Source organism: Triturus cristatus, chromosome 11, assembly GCF_964204655.1.
Source record: "Triturus cristatus chromosome 11, aTriCri1.1, whole genome shotgun sequence".
Taxonomy (NCBI): Eukaryota; Metazoa; Chordata; class Amphibia; order Caudata; family Salamandridae; genus Triturus; species Triturus cristatus.
Genome location: NC_140594.1, coordinates 416390669 through 416408996, shown reverse-complemented (window position 1 = coordinate 416408996; position 18328 = coordinate 416390669). Strand labels below are relative to the sequence as shown.

At 43.2% G+C, this 18328-nt stretch overlaps 1 protein-coding gene across 1 annotated transcript in view; it reads left to right on the top strand.

The window, feature by feature from the left end:
* Positions 1 to 18328, top strand: part of TCF7L1 (transcription factor 7 like 1) — a 141438-nt gene that overhangs the window by 96135 nt on the left and 26975 nt on the right. The window contains exon 4 of the mRNA XM_085636154.1: positions 6037 to 6120. Coding sequence (XP_085492280.1) covers positions 6037 to 6120 — 84 coding nt within the window. The remainder of the gene's footprint in view (positions 1 to 6036; positions 6121 to 18328) is intronic.

Sequence of the window (18328 nt, the reverse complement as noted above, 5' to 3'; positions counted from 1 at the left end):
TGTATCAAAACCTTGCATCTTTTGGAATTTTTGACAATATGGGCTTTATATGACAAACACTTGTTGTCTATACAGCTGATTCTAATTTATCTCTGGTGCCTGATCATTCTTATGTTTCCCTGCGTCCCGTAACCACTTAACTTCTTGGAAGTACTTGGTCAACGTTGTAACCATATTTTTTTTAAATAAATCTCTTCCAGTCATGTACCCTCATCGTAAAGAAAGGACTATGTAGTAAATCTGAGATGCACTCTTTCTCTTCATATGCCCTGGTGACGTGGCATACGTAAACTTTTTCTCTGTTGGTAATAGCAGTGGTATTATTAGCAAGTTTAAATGGGTAACCTTCAGTGGTGCACTCTTTAGGTTCAACCCAGGGTACGTGGCAACTCTTAAAGGGAGTAACTTAGACTTCTGTAAACTAACAAAATGTATGCGATGCACCAGCGAGAGCTGTCCAAACAAAATTGTCAAAAGTCATCTGGCTAGGCATTTCGTCTCACTCATTAGATTCTCGCACCTTTGGATCAGTCACTCTCACTCTTGACTAGTCTTCGCAAGGTCTCAATATAATTAGGAGCCTGTAGTTAAAATTTTAATTTGCAGTCCAGAATCCTCAAACCTCATGCCTGTGGACTCCTGAGCCATTCAGCCTCTGAAAACTACAGTGTTCTGAATTTTTAACGCCATTTGGCTGTTGCATACACATAGAACGTTAAAGATTTCGATGTGTGGTTGCCAGTGGGTTAATTCTTCAGTTTTCATATTGGCTCTCGGGTATCTAACTGGGGCATTCTAGCATTTCCTTCCAGCTGTTCTGCATCAGGAATATTTTGACGTTTAGGGAGAGTACAGTGAACAGCTGCCTCCTCCATCTCACACTCACCAAACCTGGAGCTGACAGTTGCTTCCTCCAGCCAGCCATCCTCTAGGAATGCATACCCGTCCATCACAAACAAGTAAGAGACTCTTCACTCACCCTGACCCCCAGGCATGCCTGCTCCCAGCAAGCACTCTGAAGCCTATTCCATCCCATCTGTAAAATATTGCACCTTGGAGCCTGTGAAGGCATGGAATCCTTCGCGGGGAACTACATTGAATACTTCGACAGAAACCCAATGTTTTAACGTTTGTCAGGGATCTTTGTCAATATAGGTCAATCTCAGGAGATCTATGGCTAATTCGAATTTCCTCTGGCTAGAAAATGGGTTTGAATCCACACCAGGCTGAAGTTTTGTGCCTTTCTGTCTATGTTATGCCCTTGTGGCAAATAGAAGTCAAAGTAGAGTATTTGTCTAAGGCTGAGCTAATACTAGGCATCGGCCGGCAGCATTGATCTCTTGCACTGGGCAATCTGGTTACCTCTTGTGTACAGGGCTCAATCTGTGTTGATGCAGAAGCCTAGCATGTATTAGTCAGATTATAGTTGAAAAAAGAAGAGAGCACATATTGGCCACACAGTTGCTGTTATTTGAGTTCCCTTTCTGCCCTCCGAGAGAAATACTGTGCTGTTCAGAGCACACACTAAATATACTAGCTGTGTCTCCACCTCTTGTATGGTAGTGTGTTTATTTTGCTTTTTAAAGTGACACGGAGCATGCTGTGTTACATTTTTATCACCTTATGCATTTGTTTATAAAGAACTTCATAAAAACAAACTGTTACTTCTTCTAAGCAGGACCTATTTCATGAAGTAATCTTGGTTGGATGAGGTCAAGCTGTTGAGCACAGCCAGGTCTTTCAGCTGTTCTGAGCTGTAGAGGGCTAGAAAGGTTTCTTATTTTTTCCTGGGGAAAAATACCAGAGCTTGACTGTCTGGAACCTTCTCGGTTGGTTGGTGTGGATTCCGTGCTGCAGAATCGTGTATGTGTGTTTGTGTGAATGTGTTCCATGAGTGGTTTGTAAAGTGCTTGTACTATTGCTCAATTAATATATTCTGAGTGCTTGGCCCTACAAACCGTCTTTATCAAATATGTGATACAGGAATGGGGCTTCTGGTAGCTAAGCCTAGGGTTGATTTGCACCAATCTGCAACTTATGTAAGTGTGTAGGTGCGACTTGATTTACCATAGCTGCCTGTAGTAATTTTGAATAATGGTTTGTGAAGTGATCTTTGTGTGCTGGTTGTATAAATGATGGGTTTTAGGACCCTTGAGGAAAAAAAAATATCATCCACGTACAGGGTAGTCATTAACAACAGCCCTGATGGCCTATGGGGCCTCTTGGCGACAATGGGAACGAGATATGGAGGATGCCGACTAGGACTGGAGGCAGTGCTAATGCACCTTCAGGAGGTGGCCATTAGGGCGAGTTTCCGCCTGATACAGCTTAAAATCCTACACAGGGTCTACATCGCTCGGTGCAGGTTGCAGAAGATGGGGAAGATCCCACAGCACACCTGCCAGCACTGTAAAACACGTTGGGTCATTCTACCACATCATATGGGAATGCCAGAAGATACAGAAATACTGAGCGACAATATTGTCAGAACTGGTAGCCATACTAGAAGAAGAGATGACACTTAAACCCCAATTTGTGCTCTTCGGTGTACTGGGGGACATAGACATTCCCTATAAGAAGTTATTGTTCTGCACGCTGGACTTGGTGGTAGCTAAGAGGGACCTGGTGTGAGTTTGAGGGTACAGGATGTCCCTACTAAGGAAAAATGAATTGGGGAATGGACACTTGCATGCTGCCGAAAAGTTGCTCTATGCTGCTTGGGATCGTCCTAAGAAATATGAGAAAATATGGGCTCGATGGAGGGAGTTCTTTGATCTGGAGATGGAGGGTTCTCAGCTGCCACTGAATTGAGTGCTGAGCAGGGTCTGCCTAACCATAGCATGGAATGACTGGAAGTTGGCAGCGGGTAGTCACCCTATTGTTACCTCCTGTACTTACCTCCTGGAAGCTGGTGAACTGTTGTAAGCAGCTCTCCCTATCCAATCTATCGTGTCCTGACAGGGATTATCCTGGTAATTGTTCTGATGTAATGTGGCTATGCTCATTTTGTTTCTTTACGCATAAAATGACAAAAAATAAATACAAAAGTTAAAGCTGGGTTTTATGGTTGGGTGACGTCATTATGCCAAAACTACATCTATGTTGGTGTATTGCATGCATTAAGGTGTGGTACGGTGAAACGTTTTTTGTTGGAGAGCTGGTTGAGTTAGGAATGTGTGGTACTACAGGGCAGCATCAATGTTACGAACTATATGACTCTTGGTCATGTGTTTGTTGCGTGATGGTGTCATGTAATCTGTTGGATCTGTGACCATTGTAAGTTTGATGATTGGGTTGAAATGTTGCGCTCCAAATTGCCAACTCCATGCCTTTAGTGCTGTACTTTGTGGTTGGGAGGACAGATCGGCAATACACCCCTTGAACCCCCCCCCAAACACAATCCTGCACCCGTGGTGTAGTTATACCACCCCCTCTCTCTATTTGGGAGGGAGGGGTTCAGCGGTGAAACTGACAGAAACATCACAGTGCAGCCGCAGGAATCTCTGGGGAAGCGATCTGTACACCTTTGTCCTTCTGATGCAAATGCCTCATAGGTAGGGGCTTTTTGGTCATGTTTTATGGTTTAACTCTCTGTATTAAGCATTGTGATAGAAAGGTACTCAATATTAGGGTCACACAGGGCCCAGCTGAGATGAAAGGCAACATAACAGTTACTAAATGAGCAATCCGCTCCCACCCATCGCCCGGAAGAGTGAAAGGAGGAAAGAGAGTTGAAACCACCCCCCACCCGTCCACGGTCCACGCTGGTCAGAGCGCCCTGAGTCAGGTGATGTGCCAGACCTAGATTCCGTGACCCCTAGGGGGCTGTTTCTGGTACTGTGAGGCGCAGGAGGCGTAAATATCTCGGGCATGACAACTCCCGAAATTCTTGTGCCAGCAATGTGAGGAAGGGCTGCTTTGGTCATGTTTTAAAGGGAGGCAATATTTATTCTCCACACCGCCTGAAACGGAAAAAAGTTTACCATTTCTGCTTACCTGCTTTCTGCTTACCTGCTCTCTAAAATAAACATTATGGTCATTTGGTCTCTACTACTGTTTCGTCTCAGAAGTGAATGCGTTTTGTCAGTTGTTGACTTGCCGTCGGTTCAATTTTTTTTATTGAACCACAACTTGCTGTCATTTGACGGAATTTGTATTATATAAAGTAGTAACGGTTAAGTGTTGGATTGGTTCCTCACTCGAGGCCCACTAATAAAGACCCTTTGCCCTACTTACCGCCAGTCAACCTGCTGCCTCCTGGGTGGCAAGCTGGCCGTTCCAAGTGTTTGTTCATTACAATCCCATCAGCAACTAAGGTGATCACGTCGTCTTCTCTTTACATTTATCTCAGTAACCACAGCACATCTCAAATGGCCCAGGCAAACACGGCCTTTTATTGTCTGGTTTGCAGTGCTGTGTTTGTAATCGGGTAGGAGAACCGATCGACACCTTAGTTTCTGTTTCTCAGCCAAGTCCTTACAGCATCACTGGAAACCGCCAGCAAAAAACAAACAAAAAAGGTGCGACCTGATCAGTGACTAAGTGTGGGGCGCACAAAGCTTTTTGTTTGGTGAAAGGAGATCTGTGGCGTCTCTGCTTCAATTAAATAATAGTTTCCTTTCCTCACACCTATTGTTGAAATGCTTGTCTTGGTGTGGGATCCAAACACCATAGTTACATGACTCAGAAGAGTTAGCGCATGCACTACCTTGGCCAGTGTGACCCGCGCGGGTAGGTTTTAGAACTTAGCTGCTGGCTTCCTCTGATCGTGGTATGGCCAATGTCTTCAGAAGGCGTCTACTCATGCTAAGGAATGAGCCTCAGCCTGAAAGCATTTAGTGTCAAGTTGACCCTGTACTCGCTGCACTATCACTCGTCTAGTCTGTCTCAGGATGGAAAGCAGTGCACTTCAATAAAACGCATGTTGTCTCCACATTTTGAATTTGGGGACTATCATTCATCAGGCATCGTTGCTTTTTTTCTAAAAATAAAAAATGGCTTAAAGGTGTTCTGGAGAAGGTAATTCCTGCTCAGAAAAGCAATTCATATGTTTAAGATATTATGGGCAGCATTGTTTTCTGTTTATCCACTTACATCATTTGGTTGTGTTGGGGGTAGACCGGAAATGTAGTCGATATAAAGCACTTCAATACAAGCTTTAAATGGGCTAGTAAACACTGGTGTGAATCAGGGGACCAACACGACCAAATAGGATCCAAGTATGTTGGCTCCACGCTTGTGGTGTAAGTCTAACATGCTTTCTGTGGGAAATGGCTCTATGAATTCTTTTACATTGAGTTTGGTACATACTTTGTAATTATAACTTGCAACAAATGATTGTTCCGATAACTGTCAAAAGTGATACTTACAAAAAATTACTGACTGGGGAATAGGTTTTGCTATGTCTCAAACCTATGTGGGAGCAGCATGTGTTGGGAGAAGCGTGGCTGTGATTGGTAGGTGGAGCTTTCCACTTTATTTGTGTCTTAATGCATAAGTTATTTTAGTCAAGGAATTGCTGGAGAATCCTTGTTCGGTCTAGGGTGTATTTCGCTCTGAAGTCCACACTCCAGTATGTGCAGATTTTCTTTCTGTTAATTTCTACAAATGTTTTGTGTAGTTTAGTCTTGACGCCATTAGGTTATCCCTCACTTCCTGGAAATATACTATAATTCTGCAAAGGTAAATATTCCTCTATTGCATGCAACTGTGGAGTTCGACCACGTTCCTTGTGTTCACCTGCAGGCATTGTGCTACAGCTTGGAGAATGGGTGATGTTTTCTGTCTGGTGTGTTTTTTGCAGTTAAGACAAATGTAAATATATGTTTTTGGTCGTGGGGTTCTTTGCTAAATATCATTCAACGTCTCAGTAAATACTCTTTCTTGTTTATTGTTTTTTTCATTCTGCTAGTGTTTTCTCCGCATGTCTTGCTGAAAGAGGGGATCTCGTGCTTGCATGTGAAAATTCAAAGCATGTAACCTTCGTGTCTTGTTTAACCCATTCATATTTTGGTTTATCTCTTCTTTTGCCCACAGTATCTACAGATGAAATGGCCGCTTCTAGATGTGCCAAGCAGTGCTGGACTCAAAGACGCCCGGTCACCTTCTCCTGCACACCTAGTGAGTATCTTTTTCCTCACAGGCACTCCGTCCTGTGCTGTTGCCTCATTCTTTAACATCTTAAGCACTGTTGGGTGTTTTTTGTCCATCTATTCCCCAGGGGTTTCGCTTGAGGCACCCGACACGTGGCTGATATTGCCATTTCTTAGCTATTTAAAAAGCCTGTATGTAAAACTCCATGATCCAATTTAAACTCCAGCTCAGTTAGGCAACAGGAATTCGAAACTCAATATCTTGCTACTTGTGAATGTTCTCTGGACAGATATGCGAGTTTAACGTCTTAAGCAATACTTTTTCAACATATTATTAGATAGGCAATTTGGGATTAGGTATGACACTCCTTTTAAAAAAAAAAAAAAAACGAGCTCTCCACAGAGTATTTCTCTCGTCTGGTGAAGTGCAGTGACGCTTACTGATGGTTGGATGAGGAGCATCGCTTTACTGACCAGAAACATTTACCCTCAGATTTTTTCCACCACCCAGCTTTAATGTTCTTGAATGCTGTCCGGTCCCGGCAAAGGGTCTGTGAACTCATGGGCATTACAGAGACCAACACATCAATTGTCTATGTTAACCATTGCCAGCATTGGGGAGAGCTTTCTGTTAAACTAAATAATTTATTCGTGTAACAACAACTTTAGATCAGTGCCGCCCACATGGCCTACTCGCCCCCCCCCCTGCAGTCTTTTATGGCAACACAATTGTTAGACTAAAACATTGTGAATCTGTGCTGCAATTTCAGCTGGGATCACTGTGCGTAATACACCCCACACTCTCCCTTCAGTATATATGTGTGTGTGTATGTATATATAGACACACACACACACCAGCCTGTTCTCACTGGAGGTCTTTGTTTGGAAAAGCAGAGCTGGAAAGTTTCTACCTGTCTGTTTAACGTTAGGCCGTCCGCCCTCTGGCCTCTTGCGCCTTTCTTTCCCAGAGTTGTGAGCTCAGCTGGTTCAGTGGCATGTGCAGAAGTGTATTCTTTTTGATAAGCTGAAAATACTTTAAAACAACTTGTCCCATAAAGGGTGGCGTCTAGCCTAAGTGTTCATGTAGCAGCTACATTTGATCTTGTGTGGTTTGGTTTCTCTCTACTTTCCCGACATTGCTGGGTGACAAGTGTTTTGGCAGATGCTGGTGTGCAGACATTATATTCTGGTACAAAACAGTGCATTCGAAACCATCCTGTACCCTAATGTCATTTATGTTTCAAGAGATCAGGAAAAGGGGTATTCTCTTGTGAGCATGCGTTATACGGAAAGTATTGCAAACCAAAAATATATGTGCACTGGAACTCGCACATCAGACTGCATTGCATTAAATATTTTCAACTCTGAATGGGGAAATGAAGGCGGGCTTTGACGCATAAACAAATCCAGGTTTGGTGCTACAGGCTGTAGCCATGGTGGAACCTACTTCCTTCTACCCGCCTACGCTTTATTTATTTAGCTATTTTCTTTAAGAGACCGGGCCTACTCCATTCCACATCTTAACTTTTTTTGTTTTTTGTTAAAGGGGTACTCCCCTGCCACGTTGTTAGGTCGAGCTGGGCGGCGCATGCACTGCTGCGAGGCATGCAGTAGTGGAGTATGGCTTTGAAGCCCTGCCCACTCTCCGCCCATATTTTTAATTGGCTTGTATCATTTTCCTTCCTAAACGCTGGCTTCTGAGTCGTTATTAGGCTTGTTAGTCCCTCCTTGGTACCGCCTTGGCTGCGTTTGTTACCTCCCATAACGACGGGACCTTTTACTGGTGTTCCTACATGGTCTGCTTTACAAGTCGGTGAGCACTATTTTTTTTTAATGCTCCTCCCCTATTCAACCCACTACCTCGCAGCACGCCGCACGCTTTTATTTTAATTTTTACTAATGGGGGGACCACTTTCTAACTATAGCGGGCACGTTTGTTTATTTATTTTAGCAGAGTGGTCTGCAATTAGTGGCTGTATTAATATATTTATTTTCTTTTACTAGCGCCCATGTGGCGCTTTCACATTTGTAGAGGCCGGCTATAGCGGCCGCGTTTTATTTATTTATTTATTTTAGCTGCGTGGTCTGCGTTTAGCGGCTGCAATTACTTATTTATTTCTTTCGTTTTACTAGCTCCCAATCGGCGCTTTCACATTCATAGAGGCTGCGCCCCTTTCTTTATAAAAATCGCGTCTAACGAAAGGTACGCGGCCGACATTAAAGTAAAAGCACGGCATGGGCGCTTTCCCCCCAAAAACATTTGTTTGTCAACTTGACAAACAGATGCTTTTATTGTCGTCAATGCCTCCATGCCGCGGTTATACTTTAATGTCGGACATGCCCCTTTCTTTAGGCGCTGGTTGCCTAAAGAAAGGGGCGCAGCCTTCATCAATCAGAAAGCGCCACATGGGCGCAAGTAAAACAAATATTTGCAATGCTATAGGTCTCGCATTTGCAAGAGTTTAAGCTATTGCATTGCCAATAGCTTAAACTCTCGTTAATACAAGACCTATTGCATTGCAAATGCTTGTTTCTTTAAGCAGCAACGTATGGTAGTAAAAGGGTGTCTCCACCGGTGGTAGAGCTGCTTACCTATTGGTGCACATCTTATGGACTTATTCTGACACAGATGATGTGGTTACGGGAATGTTCGTTGGAACAAGTTGCTGTTTGTGGGCTTTTTTCTGTCTGCCACATTCCTTTTCTACCGTGGTCCTTTGGCATGAACAAACAAGTGTATATAATGGCTGTTTTGAGACGTTCCTTCTCTGTTTCCTTAAGTGTGTTTTCCTGTTTGTGGTTTCACATTACTCTGTATGAGTTTCTCCCACTATTTACCATCCCTGTGCAATAATGGTTTTTAGTCTACTTGGGAATTGACTGTTACACAGCTGTTTTCTTCTGTTTTTCCAATCGTGTTCTGTGTTTACTGGTATATTTTCCTATAGACAGTGCGTTTGGATTCCTTCACTGGCAGCAGGGTCTTGAAAAGCTATTAAAAGGCCCCCATGTGTTTTTCAAGTTCCCCACGGGTCATTGCTATCAGAGAAGGGTACTTGTCCCTCAGTCATATGGTGATGTCTGCCCTGAGAGAAACTAAGGTATTTACCAGAGATCCAGGAGAAAAATCATGATTTTTCAGTTAGAATGGAGCATGGAGTTGCTTATCTGTAGTACAGGTTCTCCCATAAAAGTAGTGATTCTGGGCCCGCGTTTTCAGAGAGGGATCTATCCAACAAGGACCATTTTAATTTAAGCACAAGTGCTAAGGTTTGTGATGTTCTCTGTTGATCTAATCTTGTCTTTATAAGCAACCTCTGCTTGGTAGCATCACTCGCTGGGTGAGGCGTCCTCGGCACTGATTAATGGCCCCTTTACCGTGGCTGGCTTTAGTCTCCGCAGCTCACCCTCTGTGCGACCATGAGAGAGGGGTTAGTTCAGAGAGCAGTTAGTGTTGTTGTGCCTCATGACTGAACTGGAGTGGGGAGAACGAATATAGAGAAGTGAGCACCGCCTGCCTCGAGCACTGTGCCAGGATGTGCAAGTCTCGACACTCGGTGTGCCTCATTCCTTGGTGTAATTTAAGAGGCACTTGCTGTGCACACATCATCCCTGCTTTATTGTACAGGCTGCATTTCTTACGAAAGCACGGGTATTTTAGCTGATATGTTTTCCGTCAGTGCTGATGAAGTGGACAATTGTGCTTTTCTCGTCAATCGTGTGATACAAATATAATTATCATGGGCCCTTCCATGGGCAGGGATGGTTTCTCCTCTGAACACAGTCCTTCTATTGAACAATTGTGCTCCTTTTTTATAGTGCTTTATTTTACGCAGCCTGCTGATGAAGGCTTTAACTGGTAAATCTGCATCTGTGTGTTCGACCAGTTCTATGCAGAGGAACACCACACTGGTGTTTTGTTGATTGGGAGACTTGGTTTCAGAACTTGCTTCAATAACCTCTAGGAAGAAGCTGAATTGGGGCTTATGACGCCAGTGGCAATTAGAACTTTTTTTTAAGCGGTACTGATGTTTCAAAACTTTTGTTAGTGGTGTGATGACATGTTACTGATTGTTAAATGAGAATTAGATTCTGGGGATTACCTGTTCATTGAGTCTTTTAGTATGGGACTTAAATAGCTGCAAATGAGCAGGGCTATGTATCACAGAGGGTTTACAATGAGAGTCCAGAGCGGGGGTTGGTGCAGTAGGGCGAGGGGCTTGGGAGCGTAGGGAATTTATGAGCGCACTTGTCCTTGTTTTACAGTCTGAGGGGGGGGATGAGTAATTTCATCACTGATTATTGATAATCCATTTACAGCCATACGTTGTTAAGATGTGCAAGTCTGAATTTAATACCTCAAAAGTGTGGAGACAGATGAATATAATAAAATATGGATCTTAGGAAGGGGTTATCATCTCGGTTGTGGAAGTTAAGTCAATTATGAGCAATCTAATGAAAAATTTACTTCGACAGCACTGGCTTTAAAAACAGGTAGTTCATATTTACAAATTTGTTATGCTGATTTTTTATTTTCCGGAAAAATATGGTTCAATTCAGGACTTTATATGATGAGATCGACCACTGACTTGCTTTTTAGTTATCTATTGAAACACACAATTTTGGCAACTGGAGTGCTCTCGGGATCTTTCATGCCTTCATCAAGGCACTCCAGTCTGGTCGTCATTAGACATCATGTGATAGTGTTACTAACATGAGTTTGTTGTTCGCATCGAAAAGATCTAATGACAGGCAAACTATCCAAAGTTATTTCTTGGAGGCACTATCCAGTTTCAGAAGTCTTGTGCTGGCTACAGAGCTAATCCTGAAACTGACTTGTTCTCTTCTGTAATCAGCAAGTTAGTTTCACAGCTAACACAAATATATATAGATTGGGACTCAATGACGTGGTGGTTTGGTCATAGTGTTGCACATATGGAAGCTCAATAGGCTGCCAAAATATTGGTTTACGAGCAACCTGCTTTTGAGTTCACATAAAGGCGTTCTGGAGAAATGTTGAAATTAAATGTGCCTCACCAGAAAATGTGTATTTTGCCATACATATTGTATTGTTGACTTCAAAATGGCAATAGTAAAACTGACTGCACAAAAGATGTACATGGAGGGCTTGGTGGCAGTAGGCTGCAGTGCCCTACCTTTGAAGACAAATCCATCTATAGAAGGCAGTGTTCAGACTGCAGAACTTTATCTGTCGCCATGTGTTTTCATGCCCAGCTCGCTGCATCCTGACATTGATTGTATGATATCCCCATGTATATGTTGTAAACTTGTGACTCTTCTATTCTTGGGGGTTACGTTTGGTTTTGCATCATTTACAGAATCACTTGCTGATTACATTTTTGTGTGCTAAAAATATTTGGAAAAAGAGAGGAGCCCACTCATGATTTCATTGGTGATGGTGATTTAGCTGCCGTGGCACTCCCATTGGGACTCCTTATAAAAACTGTGTAATATGTCAACTACAGTATTGCAATTTTTATCTTTTAAAAACTAAGATTACTACCTTAGTAAAAAAAGATAGACGATCATCTTTGTCCAGTGTAACAGTCACTCTGTAGTTAACCCAACAGGAGCATACCTTCACCTAGGGGAGTTCCCTCTATAACTTCTACAGTGTATTCAGATTGTGTGGTTGATCCAGTGCTTAATTTATAAAAAAATAAAAAAATAAGCTCCATGCCCCTCGTCCGGAAGCCACTGCAGCGTGCACCACACATTGCCCCTGCCAGCGTTGGCAATAACAGGACCAATACATTTAGTAACCATCACATTCCAACAAGTCTGACAATTCAAGACCCCCATAGCTTTAAGAAAGGCTTGTGCGGCAGATAATATAATGTTGAGGTATAGTGAATTAATAAACAACTGTTCTTGCGCTTCTCTCTAAAGTAGACAAACAGCACCACCATGTGTTGTGTACTGTCTAAGTGCCGGTGTTGACAATTAATGGCTGTTGCCAAGAACCGGAAACCACTGGGTCAATTTAAGCACTGGGTTCCCACTTAGAGGCAATGAACCACCAAGGGATGTCCAGGAGACACAAGGTTGTGTCAAGGAATAAAACGGAATCTTGACGAGTCACTCCAGAAGTGTCTCTGACAACCAATAGTATTTTGCCAATATACCTTACAAAAAATACTTTTAAAGGGGTTGCTGAAAATCATTGCACTGTTTAAAATGTAATGTTTATTGATGTGAGAAAATAAATGTTCACAAGAAACTTAATTGTTTCTCTAAAAGTCTTGGGCGAAGTAAGTCAACAGACACTTTGGTTTCCTCGCTTTCAACATATTTTTCATACGAAATTTTCTTTAATGTTGCATCCCTTCCCTTGTCACTTAAAATAACTGCCTCACTTCTGAGTTTTTACACAGCTGATTATATTGTGATGAACAGATACTGGTACTGAATATCACCTTTGTGTGCATTTCTTTTACGGAAATGCCCTCAAGGCCCTATGACATGGTTTAGTTTGTTCTTATATTTAATATTTGGCATAATACTTGTGATAAAATGGCATTTTGATGGGGTGGTCCTGGTCAAATTAATGGAAGGGGTTGGGGGAAGCTTTTATGATATTGTCACTTAACCACAGGAATTCTAATTATGGCTAAGTACCAGATGGGCAGGTTATTTACTATAACAAAGAAGGTACGTTGTTCCTAAAATGGGTCATAGAACAGAAGGAGAATGAAGTGCTGTGTACAGGAGCCACTACGAATGCAGGTAATCCCGCTGATGTCAGACTGCAGGGAAATTGTTTCCTTTGGAACTAGGGCCCTCACACACCCAGCCAGCAGGTGTCATGCTTCATCATTGGGCCTGCTCCTCGTCGGGTCGGCGCTGCAATACCCGACGGGCACCCAATGAGGGGCTCTTTGGCGGAGATCTTTTGTTCCATGCCGTATGGTGTCGTGGGGGTGAGGGACCTATAGAGTGTAGATGTAATGTGTTAGTGAGTGCAAAGGTTAAAACAGGTCAGGAAGTCCAGTGCGAAACCCTTTTTCCGTGTTGGGCTCCCTACCTGATTAAAAAATATATATAGAGAGTGTATGGCAGCTATATGACCATAGTGGATCACAAATTGTATGCGCCCTACTCTCGCTATCGAGGTCAACATGTTTCATGCCTAATTGTCAGGGGGATCAGTGGCAATTCTTCAGGACCATGGTGAAAACTATCTACACGCTGTGAACAGGTGGAAACACCTACCTATCACATGGAGAGACTGCGGGGAAAAAACATTTACCCACAGGTATAAAGGACAATCTGGAAAGAGAAAAAATAAATTTTTATACTCAAACCCAAGTGGGTTAGTACCGTATAAACATAATGGCAGTACAAAGCTCTCTCAACACCATGAACTGTATAACTATGACCCATAGTGTGCACAGATGTGCATTAAAACATCATTCAACTGTAATAATGTCATCAACACGAAACTATAATAATGGCTTAAATGGAAAGGTTCAAGTGAGCACATAGTCAATTATTATAAAAACGGGGCTCACAGATAAACACAAAATGGCGAAAGGGAAGGCAAAGGACTCACCAAGTCTTGTAAAAGGGTTATGCCTCAGCAGTTACCGGCTGATCGGGGACACACATGATGGAGTGTCCTAGAGAACAGAGTAATGGCCGGAACATCAGGTAATTGAATGTATCAAAGGGAGACAAAAAAGGAGACAAAACCACCCTATTGTTCAGGACATACCAGTGGTAGGTAACAGGGAAGGTAGTTGACTAATAAGGCACTTATCCACACACGTGGCATTCAACGAAGAAGGATTTAGAAGAGCACAGAAACACTGGAAGGCATGTCTCTCCCCCATGGGTCTGCCAAGGAGAACCCAAAAAATAATGAGTGGACCTAGCGGCCGGGGGAGGAGCGTGTCCCCGTGTCCATGAACAGCTCAACATGTAGCTGACTCCGTGGGGAATAACGTGCCAGTCAGTACTAGATCAACCATATAAAAGCCCATCCTATTACCTCCGGTGTCACTGACAGGACGGGTTGCAACCGCTCCTGCTATTCTTAGCCTCACCTTGTCTGTTGTGGTTTCCGTACTGTGGACCTACCCTCACATCGCCGGAACCGGTCGATGGTGTCCAACTACGCAGGGACGTTTAAACTATCCCTCGGTTCCTGGTTGAGGCGGAGCTCGAAGTCAATTGGTTGCAGGTGGGTGAGTCATAGGCAACCTGATTAAAGAGACGCCTACCCAGGGAATACTGTGTCGGCCATCTTAGAACGTGCAAAATGCTGAAACATATTGGATGTATGGCTAAATTTGCAACCGCTCAAGTAGGAGATATTAATTGATTATATATTAAATTAAATAACTAAGTAAGGCTCAAAAAAAGAAGAAAAAAGAGAACAATAGGGGAATAAACAATGGTGCCTATTAATAGTATGAAAGGGGCTTATCCGTTGATCAAGTCCATGATCTAATGGCAATATTGACCATGTATATCCAGGTTTATCACAAAGGTATAATGGCCCTGTAAACTTGGTATATAGAACAAAAAAGGCACTCATTATAAGTTGGTGAAATACTAATTAGTATAAATGTACCACGGTAGTAAGGTCCTATCGTCCCATACGTATGTTGATGTATAAATGTAACAAACAAGTCCATGGTGTTGCCCCAATGGCCAACCACATTTGTTCGCTGATTTTACTACTATGTGTTTTTATGGTGTCCCAATTGTTAGATCTGAAAAAACAATTATTAATAAAAGTATGTATACATTTTATACATACAGCTAAAATGGGCCAGTAGAAGCAATTTGGCCTCTCTGGTAACCTATATTGTCCCACGGGGGTTACCCGTACATGTCATATATCATAAAGGGGGGAGTTCTCAGGGCTTAACAGGTCCAACGTACGTGCCCCAGATAGTCTGTAACAAAGAAGGTACGTTGTTCCTAAAATGGGTCATAGAACAGAAGGAGAATGAAGTGCTGTGTACAGGAGCCACTACGAATGCAGGTAATCCCGCTGATGTCAGACTGCAGGGAAATTGTTTCCTTTGGAACTAGGGCCCTCACACACCCAGCCAGCAGGTGTCATGCTTCATCATTGGGCCTGCTCCTCGTCGGGTCGGCGCTGCAATACCCGACGGGCACCCAATGAGGGGCTCTTTGGCGGAGATCTTTTGTTCCATGCCGTATGGTGTCGTGGGGGTGAGGGACCTATAGAGTGTAGATGTAATGTGTTAGTGAGTGCAAAGGTTAAAACAGGTCAGGAAGTCCAGTGCGAAACCCTTTTTCCGTGTTGGGCTCCCTACCTGATTAAAAAATATATATAGAGAGTGTATGGCAGCTATATGACCATAGTGGATCACAAATTGTATGCGCCCTACTCTCGCTATCGAGGTCAACATGTTTCATGCCTAATTGTCAGGGGGATCAGTGGCAATTCTTCAGGACCATGGTGAAAACTATCTACACGCTGTGAACAGGTGGAAACACCTACCTATCACATGGAGAGACTGCGGGGAAAAAACATTTACCCACAGGTATAAAGGACAATCTGGAAAGAGAAAAAATAAATTTTTATACTCAAACCCAAGTGGGTTAGTACCGTATAAACATAATGGCAGTACAAAGCTCTCTCAACACCATGAACTGTATAACTATGACCCATAGTGTGCACAGATGTGCATTAAAACATCATTCAACTGTAATAATGTCATCAACACGAAACTATAATAATGGCTTAAATGGAAAGGTTCAAGTGAGCACATAGTCAATTATTATAAAAACGGGGCTCACAGATAAACACAAAATGGCGAAAGGGAAGGCAAAGGACTCACCAAGTCTTGTAAAAGGGTTATGCCTCAGCAGTTACCGGCTGATCGGGGACACACATGATGGAGTGTCCTAGAGAACAGAGTAATGGCCGGAACATCAGGTAATTGAATGTATCAAAGGGAGACAAAAAAGGAGACAAAACCACCCTATTGTTCAGGACATACCAGTGGTAGGTAACAGGGAAGGTAGTTGACTAATAAGGCACTTATCCACACACGTGGCATTCAACGAAGAAGGATTTAGAAGAGCACAGAAACACTGGAAGGCATGTCTCTCCCCCATGGGTCTGCCAAGGAGAACCCAAAAAATAATGAGTGGACCTAGCGGCCGGGGGAGGAGCGTGTCCCCGTGTCCATGAACAGCTCAACATGTAGCTGACTCCGTGGGGAATAACGTGCCAGTCAGTACTAGATCAACCATATAAAAGCCCATCCTATTACCTCCGGTGTCACTGACAGGACGGGTTGCAACCGCTCCTGCTATTCTTAGCCTCACCTTGTCTGTTGTGGTTTCCGTACTGTGGACCTACCCTCACATCGCCGGAACCGGTCGATGGTGTCCAACTACGCAGGGACGTTTAAACTATCCCTCGGTTCCTGGTTGAGGCGGAGCTCGAAGTCAATTGGTTGCAGGTGGGTGAGTCATAGGCAACCTGATTAAAGAGACGCCTACCCAGGGAATACTGTGTCGGCCATCTTAGAACGTGCAAAATGCTGAAACATATTGGATGTATGGCTAAATTTGCAACCGCTCAAGTAGGAGATATTAATTGATTATATATTAAATTAAATAACTAAGTAAGGCTCAAAAAAAGAAGAAAAAAGAGAACAATAGGGGAATAAACAATGGTGCCTATTAATAGTATGAAAGGGGCTTATCCGTTGATCAAGTCCATGATCTAATGGCAATATTGACCATGTATATCCAGGTTTATCACAAAGGTATAATGGCCCTGTAAACGTCCCTGCGTAGTTGGACACCATCGACCGGTTCCGGCGATGTGAGGGTAGGTCCACAGTACGGAAACCACAACAGACAAGGTGAGGCTAAGAATAGCAGGAGCGGTTGCAACCCGTCCTGTCAGTGACACCGGAGGTAATAGGATGGGCTTTTATATGGTTGATCTAGTACTGACTGGCACGTTATTCCCCACGGAGTCAGCTACATGTTGAGCTGTTCATGGACACGGGGACACGCTCCTCCCCCGGCCGCTAGGTCCACTCATTATTTTTTGGGTTCTCCTTGGCAGACCCATGGGGGAGAGACATGCCTTCCAGTGTTTCTGTGCTCTTCTAAATCCTTCTTCGTTGAATGCCACGTGTGTGGATAAGTGCCTTATTAGTCAACTACCTTCCCTGTTACCTACCACTGGTATGTCCTGAACAATAGGGTGGTTTTGTCTCCTTTTTTGTCTCCCTTTGATACATTCAATTACCTGATGTTCCGGCCATTACTCTGTTCTCTAGGACACTCCATCATGTGTGTCCCCGATCAGCCGGTAACTGCTGAGGCATAACCCTTTTACAAGACTTGGTGAGTCCTTTGCCTTCCCTTTCGCCATTTTGTGTTTATCTGTGAGCCCCGTTTTTATAATAATTGACTATGTGCTCACTTGAACCTTTCCATTTAAGCCATTATTATAGTTTCGTGTTGATGACATTATTACAGTTGAATGATGTTTTAATGCACATCTGTGCACACTATGGGTCATAGTTATACAGTTCATGGTGTTGAGAGAGCTTTGTACTGCCATTATGTTTATACGGTACTAACCCACTTGGGTTTGAGTATAAAAATTTATTTTTTCTCTTTCCAGATTGTCCTTTATACCTGTGGGTAAATGTTTTTTCCCCGCAGTCTCTCCATGTGATAGGTAGGTGTTTCCACCTGTTCACAGCGTGTAGATAGTTTTCACCATGGTCCTGAAGAATTGCCACTGATCCCCCTGACAATTAGGCATGAAACATGTTGACCTCGATAGCGAGAGTAGGGCGCATACAATTTGTGATCCACTATGGTCATATAGCTGCCATACACTCTCTATATATATTTTTTAATCAGGTAGGGAGCCCAACACGGAAAAAGGGTTTCGCACTGGACTTCCTGACCTGTTTTAACCTTTGCACTCACTAACACATTACATCTACACTCTATAGGTCCCTCACCCCCACGACACCATACGGCATGGAAGCCCTGAGAACTCCCCCCTTTATGATATATGACAGGTTATTTACTATCTCAGAGGAAAACAGTTTTTTGCATAAATGTTAATACAGTTCCAGTAGGCAGGTATTTACCAAATGTTTAATATGGTTAGGTAGGGAGATTGAGGCTTGAACGTTATACATAATGTAGGTGTGTGTGTGTATGATTGAAATTAATAAGGGTCACCATAATTC